This window comes from Pholcus phalangioides, unplaced genomic scaffold (assembly GCF_987345545.1).
Source record: "Pholcus phalangioides strain wild (caught in Gottingen) unplaced genomic scaffold, Ppha-v1.0 ptg000022l_1, whole genome shotgun sequence".
NCBI lineage: Eukaryota > Metazoa > Arthropoda > Arachnida > Araneae > Pholcidae > Pholcus > Pholcus phalangioides.
Window position 1 is genome coordinate 30,513,637 of NW_028301615.1, and position 19,878 is coordinate 30,533,514.

The following is a 19,878-nucleotide window of genomic DNA, read 5'->3' on the forward strand; positions in this document are numbered from 1 at the left end:
ACTGAGAGTGAGGCACGAATCCCCTTGCGCACAAGTGGAATTTCAAGGCATTTACGCACAACCGAGCCCCCCCCCCCCTACCTGGCGATTTTTCTTTTTTTTCCCCCACCCTTTCTATCTTTTGTTTCCTTCTTAAATTTATAAAAGTAAAATGACATAATCATTATAAAAGGACAGCTTTCGCATCAAAAATTGCAAAAATATCAGTTTTTTTGGTGGGAATACAGTCAACCCCATTATAATGAACTCCAAGAGACCGGAGTAATAAAGAAATTGCGTTAAATTTCAGATTTTTATATTGTTCCTATGTAAACTAATCCGGGGGGATTAGAAAAGTTTTCGTTAAAACGATATTTTTTTCCGTTATAACGGTATTCGTTAAAACGAGAGTCGACTGTATTTTTTTACGTGCATATGCAGACTGAATGGGTAACAGGGCGTATGTCACTACTTGCTAGCCGTTAGTCTTCTTAAGACATACCCAGCTAGAAAAAGTATCCAAATCACGTGTCAGACTCATATGCCATTCATGTTGTAAAGGGTTGTATAATTATAAAATAAAAAAAACAACTTTTTACACCATCCCCGTGTGCCAAAGAACCCAATTAAGAAATTGTTGCTCTGTCTTTTCCGATGGCAACTAAAATAATTTCACGTTTCTAAGAGCAATATTCACCGAAATATGCGAATTCGAAAAATTGAGGAAATTTGGGGAAAAAAAACAGCATTAAATGCGGGTAAAATGGTTTCCTCGCATTTTTTTTCCAACCTTCTTCGAATATCTTGCATGAATATTGCACTTCGAAACGATGAATTTTTTTGTTGGAGACCGGGAAACAACTTTCCAATTGGGTTTTGGGACACAGGGTATCCACATAAAAAGTTAACATTTTTATTTTAATAACTATGTAACCCCTGGCAACATGAATAAAATATCTGAGTACTACACATTATTCGGGTACTTTTTCCAACTGGAAGTATGCTTCTAGGACCAATGGTTCGCCAGTAAAATGCCAAATGCACCGTTACCTATGCGCCTTGTATATTAAATATAGTACAGACTATTATGTGAAACAGTGTGTTGTGTTTAAGCCAACTCGCACGTTGCTTCGTTCGCCTGCGAGAGAGCGGTTACATTATGAACCAAAAAGCCACTTGAACGTAGCTTTTCATCAACGAAATACCAGATTTTCACCGTATCGAAATTGAAGTCAACAAACTGCTAAGAGGGGGTTTCGGATTTGCTGACTTTTGATGAGTGGGGGGGGGGGGGTTCGTTTGAAGGTTGCTTACGTCATCAACCATCCCGTTTTGAAGATATGAAATATTCTAAGCTGCTGACAAAATTTTGTTGACAGGGGAGGGAGGGGGGATCAGTGTTTTGTGGCGGTGGGGGGGGGGGAAGGGGGTCAAAAATAGCTGAACATCTGCTTACGTAATACTTGAATGGCCCCTTATATATATTTTCCGATGGGCTTGAAATCCTGATAATGAATCATTATTATGTTCACATAAACAGTTTTGTCACTGCGTTACGCAATGACAAAACCCGTATATACCGGCTGACTCGAAATTTTACGCCGTCCGCTAAAACAGTTTTTTTTTTTTTTTTTTTTTTTTTTTTTTGCCTTCTTATCATTTGCAGCGAATTCACAATGGCACTAACAATTTTAAGGGAATTAAAATTAATATTTAATACTGTATTTTCGTTTACTGTATGTTTGTTTCAATAGCTAACTAGTTCTCACCAGAGACAGAGGATCGAGTCATATAAGTTCACAACACTATGGAGTAACAATAATAACAAATTTAATTGCTTAAAAACAGCTTAGAAACAATCATTAAGATGGGCGAACGGAGGCCCCGTAAAGTACGTGCGTGTCTCTCAAGAAGAGAACCTAAACTTAACTTATATTGAGGAGCGCGCTGTATAGAGAGAGAAGAAAAGACCGACCCTCCCCGGAGAGGTCGATCCCCCCCACGCTCTCCCAAAGCGCCTCCCTACGGCGAATCACAAATACATGGATGCTATACGCACGGGCTTTAACAAATACTCTAGAATACTTTAAGAAATTCATTTTTAAAAATATTGTTGGTGCTGCTACTTACTTTCAAAATTAGAAGTGCCTTAGGGTACGTCCATAGTGCACCGCTTCCCGCTTCTCGCTTTATTGCTTAAACCGCGGCAGTTGTAGAAGGCGAGATGATCTCGCGCGATTCTAGCCGGTGGTGGTTATAGTGCACCGCTCGCGGGAGCGTCTGCTTGCATGAGCAGTTGGCATCATGGAGCTATCACGTGGGGATATATGGTGTTTTTGTTGACAACAAAAAATATGTACATGAAATGAATAGGACTCACCTTGAAGTTGCAATAGGTTTAGTGTAATCGCTAATTATAGTTAATTAATTAATTGATGATAAATCAGCGATTTCGCTTTTAGTGCCACAACAAATTTTCGATTAGAAAAACGAGAATTAATCGTTACAAAATTTCGTTTGATTTAGTTTTATCGTTAATTAGTTTATATTAATGATAAAACTAAATCATGATCGATAATTAACTAATCAACTAATAACGATGAAACTAAACTGGCCGATAACTAGTTAATTAACGGCAAAATCCGTTGGATTTCGTTTTATCGTTAATTAGTTAATCAACTTAATTAGTTAATTAACGAATTAACGCTAAAATGAAATCCAACGGTATTTTGATTAATTAACGATATCGTTTTTATTACGTCAACTAATTAACGATTAGTATTAACAATAATTAGGCGTCATAAAAACTCCGTTGGATTTAGTATGATCATTAATGATTCTTAATTAATTAACGATTTCGCTTATTATGTCATAACTAATTAATGATTAGTATTAGCAACAATTATCCGTCACAAAAACTCCGTTGGATTCAGTATAATCGTTAATTAATCTTAATTAATGATTAATCACCGATATCACTTTTAGTGTCATATCTAGTTAACGATTAGTATTAACAATAATTATTCGTCATAAAAACTCCGTTAGATTCAGTATTACCATTGATGATCCTTAATTAATAACCGATTTCGCTTATATTATGCCATAACTAGTTAACGATTAGTATTGACAATAATTAATTCTCACAATAGGATTCACTATAATTGTTAATTTTCCTTAATTACTTGATGATTAACGATTTTGCTTTTATTATGTCATAATTAATCAACGATTAGTCAATCAACTCCGTCGATTTACTATTCCACTATAAAACGAACACTTACAGGAAAGTATCCGTTTTAAAGTGCAAGCGGTGAGCCGGTCAAGCGAGAAAAAGAAATAACAATTCATTCCGGTTAAAGCGGGTAAAAGCAGTTTCAGCCGGTAAAAGCAGGTAGGCGGGCGCACTATGGCCGCCCCAATGAGTGTTCACGATCTTTTTTCAGCCGCGATGAAGCGAGTAGCGAGAAGCGGTTCACTATGGACGTACCCTTATGTGGTGATGGCGAAGCTCAGGTATAAAAAACTAAATTCTTCATTCAGCTTTGCTCCTTATAAAAAAAACTTATAAACTGACCTGAAAGATCAAACTTCCAGTTCAGTAATTTTTCAAGACCCAAGGGTATATGGGGGTATATTTCCAAAACAAAAGTCCTCCACACAAGCAGACGACAGGTAAGATCGTAAAAAGAGAATTTTTCCACGCTCCACTTTATAGTAATGTGCTGCCATCTAATGTCAAATTTAAAAGCGACTCATGTGGTGATGATGAAGTTTAAAGTAAAAAAACTATATTCTTTATTCCACTCAGTTCCTTATAAACAAAGCTCGTGAACTGAACTGGAAATTCAAACTATAAGTTCGGCTATTGTATTTGAGCATGAGGAGACGTCCAAAACAAAGAGCCTCTTAATGAGCAGACGACAGAGAAGAAGTCGGTTCCCTACAAGCTAAGCTCACAAACAGAACTGGAAGTTTGAACTGCCAGTTCAGTAATTTTTGCAGGACACAAGGAGACGCCCAAAACTAGTAACCTGGCAGACGACAGAGATTATATTACAGGAGGGATCATCCAGCCACAGCGACTGCAGCGACATCAAATGCAAGGAAATGACGTGACCCGGTAAAAACAAACTTCCCGCCTGGCAATTTTTCCAAAGAAATGTACAGTTCGGTCTCTAAATATAGGGTTTTAAAGATTTAAAAAAAGGATAAAGAACTCATCTAAAGGTGAAAAAAGATTAAATTATTTTCATTTAATATCGGAATCATTTCTTTCATCATTTCTTGAATTTTCCTTCATTATTTTTTGAATATTCTTTCATTAATTCTGGAATTATTTCCTTTATTAATTATTATTTCTTTCATTACTTCTGAAATAATTGCTTTCATCAATTCTGGATTTGTTTCTTTCATTAATGCTGAAATTATTTCTTTGATTAATGCTGAAATTATTTCTTTGATTAATGCTGAAATTATTTCTTTGATTAATGCTGAAATTATTTCTTTGATTAATGCTGAAATTATTTCTTTCATTAATGCTGAAATTATTTCTTTCATTAATGCTGAAATTATTTCTTTTATTAATGCTGAAATTATTTGTCATTTATTCTGAAATTATTTCTTTTATTAATGCTGAAATTATTTGTCATTGATTCTGAAATTATACCTCATTAATTCAGGAATTTTCCTTCATTATTTTTTTAATATTCTTTCATTATTTTTTGAATATTCTTTCATTAATTCTGGAACTATTTCCTTTATTAATTATTTCATTTCTTTCATTATTTTTTGAATATTCTTTCATTAATTCTGGAACTATTTCCTTTATTAATTATTTTATTTCTTTCATTAATTCTGGAATTTTCCTTCATTAATTCTGGAATTTTCCTTCATTAATTTTTTAATATTCTTTCATTAATTCTGGAATTATTTCCTTTATTAATTATTTTATTTCTTTCATTATTTTTTTAATATTCTTTCATTATTTTTTGAATATTCTTTCATTAATTCTGGAACCATTTCCTTTATTAATTATTTTATTTCTTTCATTAATTCTGGAATTTTCCTTCATTATTTTTTGAATATTCTTTCATTAATTCTGGAACTATTTCCTTTATTAATTATTTTATTTCTTTCATTAATTCTGGAATTTTCCTTCATTAATTTTTGAATATTCTTTCATTAATTCTGGAATTATTTCCTTTATTAATTATTTTATTTCTTTCATTATTTTTTGAATATTCTTTCATTAATTCTGGAATTTTCCTTCATTATTTTTTGAATATTCTTTCATTAATTCTGGAACTATTTCCTTTATTAATTATTTTATTTCTTTCATTAATTCTGAAATAATTGCTTTCATCAATTCTGGATTTGTCTCTTTCATTAATGCTGAAATTATTTCTTTTATTAATGATGGAATTATTTCTGTCATTGATTCTGAAATTATATCTCATTAATTCTGAAATTGTCTCTTTCATTAATTTTAGAATTATCTCTTTCCTTCATTCTGAAATTATCTTTCATTAATTTTATTATTATCTCTTTCATTAATTTTATTATTATCTCTTTCATTAATTTTATTATTATCTCTTTCATTAATTTTATTATTATTATCTCTTTCATTAATTTTATTATTATTATCTCTTTTATTAATTCTTTCACTAATTTTGGAATTATCACTTTTATCAATGCTGTAATTATCTCTTACATTAATTCTAGAATATTTTCTTCCATTAATGCTGACATCATCTTTCTTTAATGCTGAAATTATAACATTCATTAATTTTGGAATTATCTCGTCCAAGCTGAAATTATTTTTTAATTTATTGTTTTAAACTCCTATTTATGATATAAGAAAATAACAGGGGAGAGGGGGGTCGTGTTTGTTTTCGCCGAGTCACGTGATGTTCCGACGAAAGATATTGGGGGACGCGGTTCTCAGCACTGCCAAGGTAGAACTCCTTAATACGTATATGAAGTCGTCTAATGCCAAGGCGGAGACGTCATACTCTCTCCGGAGGCTTGATTTACATAGGCTACTGTTGGTGCTGCCATTTAATCTCGAAATTTCAGGCAACTCATGCGATGATGAAAGACAGATAGGGAGAGTTCTTTGTCATTTTTTGGCATGAAATTTTTTTATGAGACGAAAATTTTGGTAACAAAATTCGTGCATTTGCAAGAATCGATTTTATGTAGAAAAAATAATTATTTTAACCTGGAATTTTCCGTAACCTTTATCTTAACCTTTCAGAATTAATTGAAATAAATATTTTCAGAATTAATTGAAATAAATATTTTCAGAATTAATTGAAAAATATTTTCAGAATTAATGGAAAAAGTATTTCCAGAAGTAATGGAAAAAAATATTTTCAGAATTAATGCCAAAAATACATGTAATGCACATTATGTAAAAATATTTCTTTAGGATAATGAAAGTCTTCTAGAACTAAAGAAGGTTCATAAGCAATTGAAAAAAAAAATCAGAAATAATAAAATCTTAAAATTAATAGTATTCCCCAATAGTATAGGGCCATTCCTGTTTGACTCGGAGCCTTATGCCACGATGGGCCGCCCACCCGTTAAAATGCCACTGTGTGAATCTAGATACCGTATGTATTTAGATTTTCACAGAATTACCACAGATTACCACAGAATTCTTTTTTAGCATGGCAATGGTTTTTTTTTTCAGCCAACAATGTCTGAGAAATTTCAAACTCCTATGTTAAAATATTACGTTACGGACAGTTATCAAATTCAACCATTTATATTTGTTAAATGAGCGCATTCGAATCGGATTCCAGCAGGAATTTCGGGATATATTACACGAGAACGGAAGGGAATATACTCAGGAAATGGGATTAGAAGAAAAAGGAATGAAATAAACCTACTTGTCCGACCTTTTAAAGGTAGAGAATAGGAAGATAGAGAGAGACACTCTTGAACGAGCTCTCGGCTTTTCTCGTCCAGCTGCTGCCACTGCCACAATTTCAAAACTGAACAAAGAGCGCACTTACTCTCATTGAACTAAAAAACTTCCACGAGAAATATATATATACGAGATATATATCCACTGTTTCTCATTCCTTCAGCCCCATTGAAATTTCAATTGTTTCAAGTAGTTTATCGACCGAAAACTTTAGACAGTTCAAATGCGAGGAGCGGAGGAAAGGGTTTTATTTTTCTCTTATAAATGTATCTAAGAGCATATTATTGAATTTCTGAGACATATACATTAATAGAGTATATGTTACTGCCAAAGTAACCAGTAGTGGCCGGCCACTTTGTGAATTGGCCGACAGTTTTGGCGGAAGACCGATTTTCAGAAATGGTTCGGGATTTGGCCGGCCAATTCGCGATGGGGCTTGAGATCCGTGACCGAAGTTCAACGTGCTGATGGAAAAAGGTCTGGTATAGGTACCAAATCTATTTTGTTTTCAACGCCAACATGTGACACATGGCCATACATAGCAGCTGTATTATATTAGATCCTCGTGACGAGAGCGAAGAAAGAGAAAAGAGGAAAAACTATTTATATAACAAAATATAGACTTTTCTGTGTCAACTTTTGAAGAATAAAAAAACAATGATTACCGCATCGTGCCTGCGATATGATGGGTTGAAATTGTTAACGCGAATATAATTATCAGGAAAAAAATACGCCACCTTGACGACGACCCCGAATAATGTCTCTTCTTTCCTGACTTTAGCCAGGGATCTCCAGCATCTTCGTGAACTGGATGGACAAATCCGGAATTCAGACATTGACCGGGTCAATTTACAACGAAATTGTCCGATTCGCGAACTGGTTTATAACCCATTTCGGGCTTTGGCAGTAACATAACTAGATTCATTCAATTCATTTTATTTAAGAAATCATTATATGTGCTTATTTTTCCAACTAAATCAAACGAATTTATGAAAAAAAAAGAAAAAGAAATAAATGTTATATTATTTGAAAAATCTGCGTAATTAAATATAAACTACTTTTTTCCGGATGATATAACACTTAAAGTTTTTGTTCTACCAGTACTGAAATTATTTTTATAATATTTTAATATAAACTGCTGGGGCAGGCATTACTCGTGCTAATGTTTTCCACTAAAATACCTTTTTCTCAAAACTAAGTTTTTGTTAGATAAGGAACACCACTCATTCAGATGTCTTGAAACTTTGTGTGTCTCTCAACACACTATGGTGTGTACCCTGTAACGGGTGTGGGTCATAATCCCGACAGACGAAATCCCGACAAGTCACAATCCCGACAGACGAAATCCCGACAGGTCAAAATCCCGACAGGGTCGAAATCCCGACAAGTCAAAATCCCGACACGGTCAGAATCCCGACAGGGTCGAAATCCCGACAGGGTCAAATTCCCGACACGGTCAAAATCCCGACACGGTCGAATTTAAAAATTCAATTTCGCCGTATAAGCCGCACTTCGCGATTTCTGTCGTTATTTGAATTTCTTGCGATGAAGGGCGTTGGGGTGACGATGAGAATGATAAATTGCGATCAGCTTTACACGAGACTTCATACTTTAACACGAGAATTTTTTATTGAAATTATTTAAAAAATTTTCATAACACAAAATATGTGTAAATTTTTGGGATTTTTGAAAAAGTTGCATGTTGTTAAAGTTGAAATTCAAGAAAAAATTAACCAACCATTAAAATCCTAAATGCTCGTGTTAATGTATGTAACACAATAGTGTTGAGAGACAAGTATGTGAAAATGTTAAATTCCCCTCTTACGTATAAGAAAATATTAAACTGTCTGCTGTGCAACAGGTCTTGGAGCGTAACATTTGATTACATGTTCGTGACATCTGCATAACTGTATGTGCCTGTAATAAGTATAAAATACTGCCCTCAAAAATCGACACGCAAATAGTAAATATTTCAATAATATTTATACAAAAATTTCCACGTTTTCAAGACAAATAAATTCAATTGGTCGAATGGTCGACGCGTTTCGGCTCTTCAATGAAGAGCCGTCATCAGGACCTCGTGGTCAGAATTCACACGAATGAGTCGTGGAGGGGTGATGTTTACGTCTGGTCGTCTGAAGAGTTCGCCTTTGTATTTGCTGCGTCCGAGTGGTCTTTGGATGCGAATTGTGGAGCCATCTGTTGCAAAGTGTTGAAAGTTTTGTCACGACTGAGGTTAATAAAGCCTGTCCAAGCTGACGAAATGGGTGGCGTGTTTCTTCCATCATTAACGAGGAAATTCTGACATGTTCTGATGAAGTATCCTTCGAGAAAATTCAATTCAGAATTGTGTGTTGCTTTTTTAAAAACAAACGCTTTATCAAAATCAAAATAATATGAATGTTGCCAACAGTGTTGGGCAATAGCCGAATTATCCGTCCGCCCCTTCTCAACATGTTTTCGGTGCTCGAGAACTCGAATATTTAGATTTCTTCTAGTTTGGCCAATATATCCATTTTCGCAATTCTTGCATGGGATGAAGTAGATACCAGATTCTTTGGAGGGTGAGATTGGATCTTTCAGATGGGAAAAGGTGAGTATATTTGTTGGCTGGAATATTGTATGGAAGTAAAATTTCTTGAAGATAGAAGAGATCATGAAACTTGAAGAATCGAATGGAAGAACAACGGTATTAGTATTTTTGTGATAATTTCAATAATAACAGAACCAGTAATTAACAATCTGATTTAAGTGGGTTTATGCACGATCTTGGCTTCCTATGCTTTCCTATGGGAGAAATCGTCTTCATTTAAGAAACATTTAAAAATTTCCTATTCACTTTAGACACACAATTTATTTTTCACAAATAGTACGGATATTTTTATAATATTTGACGTGCGCATTTAAGATTTTAATTGTTGATTATTTTTTCGTGAATTTTAACTTCAAAAACGTGAAACTTTTTCAAAAATCACCAAAATTCACCCATATTTTCTGCCATAAAAATTTTTTAAGTAATTTTTGTAAAAAAAAATCCTTGTGTATGTAACACCTCATAGTGTTGAGACACACTCAAGGTTTCAAGACATTTGAATGAGTGGTATTTGAAAAATTGTTCCTTATCTAACAAAATACTTAGCTTTGTGATGAAAGCTTTTTAGTGAGAGAGAAAAACATTAGCATGTGTGTAATGCCTGTGTGACAGCAGCTTATATCAAAATATTTTAAAATTATTTTTAGTACAGGTAGAACAACAAAATTTTTAACGCAGTTAGGAACCGAAGTATTTAAAAATTTAAATTATCCATAGTATTTAAAAATTGGAAAATGTGTTTTTTGGGAAATTTGCGTGCACCAACCCCGTTAATCAAATTTGATTCATAGTAATATTTTACTAAGAGTTTCTTTCTATCCCCCGGTGTTACTCATTAAAAATCGCTTGTTATTTCAGTTTCATAGTGGATTGATGAAAGTGGAATCTTTTGAAGAGTGGAGTGAGTTTTAAGTAAGTTAATATAAGCGAGTCTTATTAGTATGCAAATGTAGATTATCTTTTCTCTGCTTTTCTCCGTTATGTCACTTCAGTCATGCAGAATATTTCATTTACATCAATATTTGAAAAGAATGGAATCGGAAATTAAGTGGCTTGAAGCGCATTCACTGATCCCTTAAATCGCTTGCAGTACATATCCAGATAACTCAAGTGGCCCGCGACACGTTTCCAAACCAACGAATGGGGGCCGCATTCCCCGAAAGATTAATTACCCAAGTTGTAGGGTACTCACTATCCCGTTCTAGGAAGTAATGCAGACCGCTTTATAAAACGTGTTTTTACAGATGGGGCATATCAAACATAAATGTGTCGAGTGCCTGTCACCTGCCGGTGAATTTGAACTAATTTTTATTCAATAAATGGTGAGCGAATCATAAGAAATCTCTATTGTCCGAATTTAGTATAATTTAGAAGCTTGTCGGACATCCTCTCTGTGAGGGCCATGAAAAATTTTCATTTGTATTAAATTCACCAACAAATAAATTCCAGTTCCCCCAATCAAGGACCCGGGACCCAATTCGCAGAATTTTAGTGGCGGCCCCAAACTGGATTTACCTCGGTCTCCCGCTCTTTCAAATTTTACATATGCTAAACAAAAATCATTGAGATTTATCCAAGCTCCCCCCCCCCCCCCACCCCGAAATAAAACCTGACCTGTCAACCTTTCCATGGAGCCTCGACCTGGAGACTTGTCGGACATCCCTCTTGTGAGGGCCACGAAAAGTTTTTACTTTTATTCATTTTACAACGAATATAAAATCCAGGGCCACCCAATCAAAGAGACGGGACCCAATTCACAGATTTTTATGGGCCCCCCCCCAGACTGGAAATATTTTGGGCTTCCGCTTCGCAAATGATACGCAAAGGCACCTGGAAATGAAACCTTTTAACTTCCCCATGAAGGTATATGTGCAATGCCACAACATGGGTACCCCGACCTTGTGTGTTGCGATCACTGGTAATATATGTATATTATACATATACATGCCTCTCTCTCGGCATGGCCCCCACAAGAGCAGGGATGACAGGGGCCGGAACGATTCTTACCACTTTTTGATTTTTCACACTATAAATTAACCACAGAGGGGCCTGTGAAAAAGTTGATTTGTGGGCTCGTCAACTATCCAAACCTACGGGGCCCTGCTGCAGGATGTGGGGGAGGCATGCCTCTTTATACATACACATAATTTGGTCCCGATGGGCCAAATGGTTCCCGATATGTTCAAGAGTTAAATGGAAACTTCATCCAAAATCGTTACCAATTTCCGTTGCATAGAAATAGGCCCTTTTAGAGTTTGTGATTTTATATTATAAAATAGATATTATCAAAATTACATATATAGTAGTTTCCATTGATCAAACGTGTTTTGTCCAGGAATTCGGTGACGATTTTAAAAAAATCCAGCATTTGTTTATTGCTCTCATTTAATCATCGTCAAGCTAATACGATATGCAAATGCTATCCCCCCCCCCCCGCGCACGTTTTTCTGCACGTTCAGAAATTGAAGAAATACGCTGTCTCTTGTGTATCATGTTTATATCTTTTGTATCATTACCAGAACATACATCATGTTTTTAGTGCAATCACATTTAAATCCTTGCATAGGTTATTCCAATTTTACAGCCATTATCACAAAGTAGTCGGGAATAGCATGATCCACGCGGGCTTATCGAGAAGCTGGATACAGGCAGCAATTGCTGACGAATGTCTTTGGACCAAATCAAACCACACGGTGCAGCGATTAGATCAACACAGCAGCAGATTGGCAGCTTTCATTGCTTTCATTGATATGATAGTTACTGATTCAATGAAAATCCCTATACTAAATAGAACTATTCTCGATTATGACGATTATTATGATGATTTCGTGATTTATAACCTGTGATTTATAATTGTGATTTATTTACATGAATCACCATTTTTCGATAATAAATTTTATTCTTGTTTACTGGCGATGTGCGTAATGGCACCTGCACATGTATCTTTCTCAAGCTCAATAAATGCTTAGGCACCCGAGTCGCCAGAGATTGATAGAGCCTCTGTCAAACCAGACACGACCCGGGCTCTGTCCCTTCCGAAATGTAAGCCCTCTACCCTACCCGCGTGTGGGTTAGATGTGTGTGACAGAGCCTGGGTGTCTCTCGGTTCCTATCACTATCACTATGTAAATCTTTACCATTGATTAAAGTCTTCCAACCTGATATAAAAGTATTCTTCTTTTACCTTAAGCAATAACGTATTAAACGATAAAAATAACGCTGAGACAGTCCTTTCCTATAAACACAAGAAGATTCCAAAAAGGGAGATCCCTGTGTCACCACTTTCTTCCCTTTTTATTCACAGCTAGAAAATTGGCTCTTCTGTGGAAAACACCTCAATATGTACAAATCAGCTCTGATGAGAAGTCAATAAAATGATGATCAAGGCAATAATTTTCCGCAAATAACAGTCCATTTCTCCCATCAATTAGATGCTTTGGAAGGTTGAGTGAAGTCCACAAACTTCATCAAAGATTTTCGCAAATCCCTTACGGCTGCTCCAGAAAACTCTTTGTGATAGGTCTGCGGCAATCCAGTACAACACCGGACATCCAAGTATTCCAGATTCTGAGCACCTCTGAGGAATGATGCAAGCGTCGGGAAATCGAGTTTTATTCCGAGGAGTCTGACGAATTTCAAGAGTGATTCGGAGCCTCCGTCTACCAATTCCTCGAGCCCGTCACCTGGAGGGTAATGAGTCATACCGAAGAAATCCGTCGCCGCGAATAGTATGATCAGGCGTTGTAACGAATGCTTCCATCTCTGAGCTATCTTGACGAACACCTCTTTTGTGCCCGCCATATGCTGAAAGAGCTCCAGTGACTCCAGGGAACACGAGATTTTGAGGACGTTATCGAGATCCGTGCTCGTAATACTGAGATGGCGGATCTTTGGTGAATTCTTGGCGATCAAAGTTATTCCTTCATCTGAACTGTCATAGAAATACTCCAAAGATTCGAGAGCTGGAAAGCCGGTCACTTCGCCGGATGGACTAGAGCTCACGTATTCAAAATCATTCTCAGAGTACACTGGGCAGACGTTCTTCAGAGATATTTCTCTCAGCAGCGGGCAACCGTCTACAAACTTTTTCACGATGAACACGCAGGTACGGAACCGAAAGGAGCCAAACAATTGGAATTCGGGGATGTTAAACAGCTGCAGCTTTTGCAGGGAATGGCAGTTCTCGGCAATAACCGATGTGTTCACTGTTAGAGTCTCACCGCGGACGTCCAGCTCTAACAGACGGTGGCAGTTACGGATGATGGCTGTGAATTTCTCCGTGGTCAAGGAATGGTCCGTGTCATCCATCTTCAAACTCTGCACGTGTGACAAGAGACCGGTCTCCCCGAAACTCACCAGATCATCTACGGTCAGATTCCCTCGGGTTTGATCCACGTGGCTCCAGACAGCAGGGATAGATGCGACTTCCTTCCACCTTCGGCAAACCCTTGACAAGTTGTGTAGGAGATTCCTATGACCATTCGAATGGATGTACTGCAAGAATATTCTTCCGAGAATTTCAGGTGGGAGGTCGTTGATACTAACGGAAGGCATTTTAAAATAATTTTTGTTTTCTCCCAGGTCGCAAATTTGCAATGAAAGAATTTTAAACCATGATGACGACAGAAGCCAGGAAGTGTACGGAACCGTTGAAGTTGCTAACTGCCACAAATAAGATACAAACGAAAGCTTTTTGAGATATCAACAAACAATTTCAACACTCAGTGCGGTAACAACAATAAACTTCAACCAGCCGTTCACACGTGGGCTTTCACATGTTATAAGCAGTATAGGTTTGTGTTTAAGGTGAAAGCCCGTATGTTTATCCTCGCAGGTGAAGCGACCACAATAATGTGACTGGACTGGGTATAACTTCACTGTACCCCTGGACCTGAACATATACCAAACATCAGTTACTTTTGCCTACTTTAAAGTACCACTAACTTTTTAACCCCCGTAATATCCCTTGAATACGTTGTTAGGCGTTGGTATTTTTTAATACAAATGATGTACTACTTCACGATCACCAGATGACAGCACAAGTGTGGGACTATTATTTTTTTAATATAGCAGACTCTCGACTGGAGAAACCACGAGACACACAGGCTCTATCGCAAGAAGCAACGTAAATACTTCGGCTCCCGGGGGAGGGACAGCAAGTACATCTTCAGCTAAACCAGATTTATTGATGTGCCAAAGATAGTGCACCGTAATTAAAATTATGTAAATGGAAGACTCAAGTGAAAGTCAAAGTGCAAAAAAGGCACAAATAATAAACAATTATAGAAAGTTGTATGAAATCGCATCAGAAAAGGGGCTAAATCAGAAATTTGATCAATTAAGGATTGTATGACAGAAAGGCGGACCACCCCATTCCGTTCAATACACCGAGCCTAATTCACTCTTGAGCACTGTAGAAGATCTTAAATATTTCTTCGGGGCTTCATTAGATCACGGATTCATTCTGATCCTGGCTTGCAAACAATGCGACCAGTACGCTGTCAGGGTAAAGATGCGGCGATATCCTTATTGGGGGCGCTGGTGCCGGAGTAACAGGAGCTGTAGGAATCGGATCCCTTATCTTTTCTGGATGTTGCTTAAGGAATTTCACCAATTTTCTTATCTTTTCTTTTGTTTTTTCTCGGCGTAGCATGCCAAGCATCCGTGATCTGTGGAGATGGGTAACCGGCGAAAGGAAGTGAAATGGCCTCGTTTCTGGACACGATGTGGCTTAGTGCAGGGAAGTGTCAGGTTCGAGAAAAGAGCATTTATGTCCGGAAATCGCTTTAAAGCTATGGAAGGTTGCCGGGAAAGGCCCATGACCGTTGACAATTAAGATGGGCTCCCGAGACCAGCCCCTGTTCTTAGTATCTGCTTTATAACTTCATGAGTTGATCATCCTGACACCTCCGGCATATCCCAATTCAGTTGCCAATTTGCTATCATGTCCCTCCACAGGAGTGACGGCGTAAGAATATGGATATACGAGTTTGTTCCTAAAGACTCCGGTATTGGTCGCTTCTTGGGCCGCAGTCATCTATCAAGAACTTTTCCAAAAAACTAAAACCTGCGTTTTGACTCTTTCATCTTAGGCTTACCTTTTGACATTTGCGTAATAATTTATCAATTAGCAGTCAAATAAGTTCAAATATATTTTGTAAGAAACAAACCTACGTTTTAACCTTATTCACCTTGTTCATTATGAAAGCGTATGTATTCGTACTGGAAAGCGACATGGTTTTATGCTTCCTCAATCAAGTTAAACAAAATATGTATAGTTTTCCTAAAATGCGTCCAAATATTTTTATTCGTGGATCATTTATTCTGTAATAAATTTTTGAAACGTACAGTTCAGTGCATAACAAATATTTATAAAGTACTCGTTTACATTTAGAGGTCGGAAAATAGTAATAAGAGCGGGTTTTGGCATAGAAACGGTGGTTTTTAGTCAACGGGGGGGGGGGGGGGCAATTGAGCATTTATAGAACTCCAGCCTATCCGGCTTTTCTGTTATCCAGCCCGCCCTTCCAGCTACATTAGACTGGATAGCCCAGAGTCTACTGTATATTAACTCCCTTCACTTAGAAGCGTTTGGCAGAAAATTCAGATGATCTCTATTTGATGAATCGTCGATATAAATATGGTAACCTTGCCCTAACCTAACCGCACGCTAGAAATAGGAAGAAGAATGAGGAAGAAAAAAATAAATGAAAGAGGGAGGGGGAAAGAGAAAAAGAACAGTATAATACACTGGTGAAATAAATTAAGAGAATTTGCATATTTTATCGAATTTCATCAAAAGAACTGAACTGAATGTAAAACCACTGCTTCTAGACAAAAATGCAAATCTTGTACGTCAAATACGTAAGCGTACACGTGTGTGTAGGCGGCGCCAGTAGAGAAACAGCCTTTATAAGCGCGCGTAAGTTAAAACGCATTTCGTTCGCTAGCACACCTGGGCGAATTTCTTGGTGTTATTTTGCAGCAATCGGTTAATTTCAAATTGTAACAGTAAAAATGAGTAACCACCAACGTTTTGATGATGCAATGAGGTGGCGAATTGTGGGGAGGCTAGAAGCAGGCCAATCTCAAGTCCAGATTTGTAGAGAGTTCAATTTAACGCCCAGAGTCGTGTGTAACTTATGGAAACAGTTCCAGGATACCGGATCCATCGAGAGAAAACCTGGGCAAGGTCGTCCAAGAGCCACGACGGCCAGAGAAGATCGCCATTTGTCGATTATAGCGAGGCGTAACAGGATGGAGTGCTACAGCTTCTCAGCTCTCTCGTGACTTGTATGCAACCCGTGTATCAAGGGTGACTGTTTCCAAAAGACTTCATGAGAGAGGGTTGTTTGCAAGAAGACCTGCTGTTTGCGCCCCGCTCACTTCTACGGACAGGAGAATCCGTTTATCATGGTGCAGTGAGCATAGAGATTGGAGTATGGATAAATGGGCGACCGTTCTCTTCACTGATCAGCCTAAGCACCGATTCTCGCCGTACGTTCATATGGAGAGAACCAGGGATCCGCTACCTACCCTCCAATGTCCACGAAATCGACCGTTATGGCGGAGGAGGTTTAAATAGTCTGGACAGGCATCATGTTGAATGACCGCACACCTTTCCATGTCTTTGAAAGAGACACTGTGACTGGTGTGAGGTATAGGGATGAGGTCTTGGAGCCCTATGTGTGCCTTTTCAGGGGTGCAGTTGGCCCCGAGTTCATTTTAATGGACGATAACACGAGGCCACATAGAGCTCTTCTGCTCGACGATTTTCTAAAGAGTGAGGATATTCTCCGGATGGATTGGCCAGCCAGATCTCCAGACTATAACCCTGTAGAGCATGTCCGGGACGCTCTGGGGAGGGCAATTGCAACTCGCAACCCCCCCCCCTCCGGGAACCATCCAGGGAATGAAAAACAGCGTTGCTGAACGAGTGGGACCAATTACCACAGGAAATGATAACTGCCTTATTTCAAGTATGAAATCTCGCTGCGAGACCTGTATATCTGTAAGAGGGGACCATACCCCCTATTAACCCATTTTTTTGTTTATTCTGCAACCTCTGTTTCGTACCTTCCGACTCCAACGAGTGCCACGCATGATCCTGCGTGTTTATTACAATTATTGAATGGTTATTTGTTTTGTATTGTATCAATGTATGTATCAAATTTCATTAAAATCGGTACAGCAGTAGTTCTAGAGATAATCGACCAAGTCTGCAAATTCTCTTAATTTCTTACACCAGTGTAGGTGAGTAGATAAGAGAAAAGATGTACAGTAGGTTTTTTTCTCTATTCACCCTCACCCTACGTATTCTCTTTCGCTCTTACATGTATATTGTAGAAAGCGTGTACGTGGGGGGAGGGAATCACTAACAGAAGTATAGAAAGAACGGAGGTATAAAAAAAAAACAACTTAGGTCGTAGGGTGACAATAAAACTTCGCGATGATATAATGAGAGGAAACAAAATACAGAGAACTGGATTGAATTTATTTTTTCCACTGACATTTGAACGGAATATTTCGTCCGTGATCGTAAAGTGGTTAATTAATAAAATGGAGTTAGATGTTTCACCCCCCCCCCCCTGTCAAAGTGTTTACTGCATTACACAAAACTGTGATCTAGTAGAACACTGTTTTCACAAAACCTAACAAATGTATAAAACTAATTACAGCTTTCTTTGTGATAAAAATAAATATTCATCACTATTGTGATGAATGTTGTATTATTCAACATATTTAAATTGGTATTTTTACTGTAAGCGTAAGTAAACTTTCAGGTATCAGATTAATTGAATCGTTGTGTACTAAATATTTTTTTTGGAAAAAAAAATATATCTTGGTTTTTAGGTCTTAATTAGAACTAAAATGACCAACCAAAAATTGTTAATGACATTATTACTTAATTTTTTCATAATGTGAGTCAATTATCGACGCATTCTACGCCAAAATGATATTTTTTCCTCGAAAAATAGAATACTTAACATTTGAGTCAATAATTTACATAGCAACATATAAAATTTTCAAATAATGTAGATACCAATATGAGTTCTTTTATTCGCTATTGCTCATCCTGAATCAAAAATTTATCATCAGAGATTGGCAAGATATTGAATTCGCTAGTTATATTCTCTTATAAGATACTTATTTATTCATTCAGGAATATTTTCATTTAGTTTTGTTTACCTACCTTTTTCTCGTTATCATTCTTTTCCAAACTAACAAGGCATCGAATACACAGTTTGAACGAATACGAAGAAACATCGATATACGCGTATCTAGGGTCTAATTTATTTTTTATGATACAAACAAACATCCTTAGATCCATCTTCATCTCTGCGGAAAATATTGAACACAAATTGATAACAATAAATAGCTCGGCAAATACACGGTTATTGTCCGACTTTTGTCTTTATTATGGAAATAATTTTTTCGTATACATTCTTCTTTCTTTGATTCTGTCGGGAAAAAAGTCTTGTTTTTCAACTAATGAAGATAAGAAATACGCGAAGAAGATAAATTTTTAAAGCTTTATTTTATTCAGTCAAGGGAGAAATATTCATATCGGTGAATACTTTTTCATTATTTATTCCATGAGGAAAAAGGAAATGAATAGGAAATGATGTATTTTATTATTTAAAAAAGAAGTTAAATCTTTTTTTAAAAGCGCCATGATTTTTTGTATAACATTAATCTCTTGAAGATATTCTTGAACATGTGCAGTGTCGAGGTCTTGGTGTATAGATATTTTATAAACGTAGCAATAGTAGAGGCAACCAAATTCGGTTGTAACGTCATCGAAGATTCCGCGAAATTTCGTCGTTATAACCGAGGTGTCGTTGCAGCCAAGTTGAAGTTTTTAAGACCTTTTCCGATGGGAAACATAACCAGATGAAATCAAATACTTGCATGAAGTTTTATTTCATCATGATTATGGTGATATATTTGGTCGAGAAAAATACGGGAAATTGAGATAACTAATACGTGAGATCGCACCGATCATGTCACAATGGTAAGTGAAATCGCCAAATATTGCTCATAAATAATTCTTGGTGAGAAATACAAGTGCTACACCAAGTCTGCTAAAGTATATTCCACGGGAAAAAAATTTAACATGATATACTTCAAATGAACAGTTTGGCTATAGATTATTATTTATTATTATTATCACAATTTATAAATAATGAAAATTGCCATAATCACCGCTTCTAGTAAAGATTAAGAATTGAGAGAAGTCAGCGAGTGTACACGGGACATGTTTGCAAGGAAATAGTCGAGCAGGGCAAAATACGGTAATGTTTTATATACTTGTCATAACAGTGAACAAGTCGGAGTGTTAATCATGTAATAATTTCTTTTTTAATTTTAGGTA

The 19,878-nt window shown here is 36.7% G+C and overlaps 1 protein-coding gene across 1 annotated transcript; it reads right to left on the reverse strand.

Moving 5' to 3' along the window:
- Positions 1 to 12,926: 12,926 nt before the first annotated feature.
- Positions 12,927 to 14,057, reverse strand: LOC149070174 (F-box/LRR-repeat protein 6-like). The gene has a single exon (XM_089249286.1). It carries the CDS (start codon positions 14,055 to 14,057, stop codon positions 12,927 to 12,929), a length of 1,131 nt encoding a protein of 376 aa, XP_089105412.1.
- Positions 14,058 to 19,878: the final 5,821 nt, after the last annotated feature.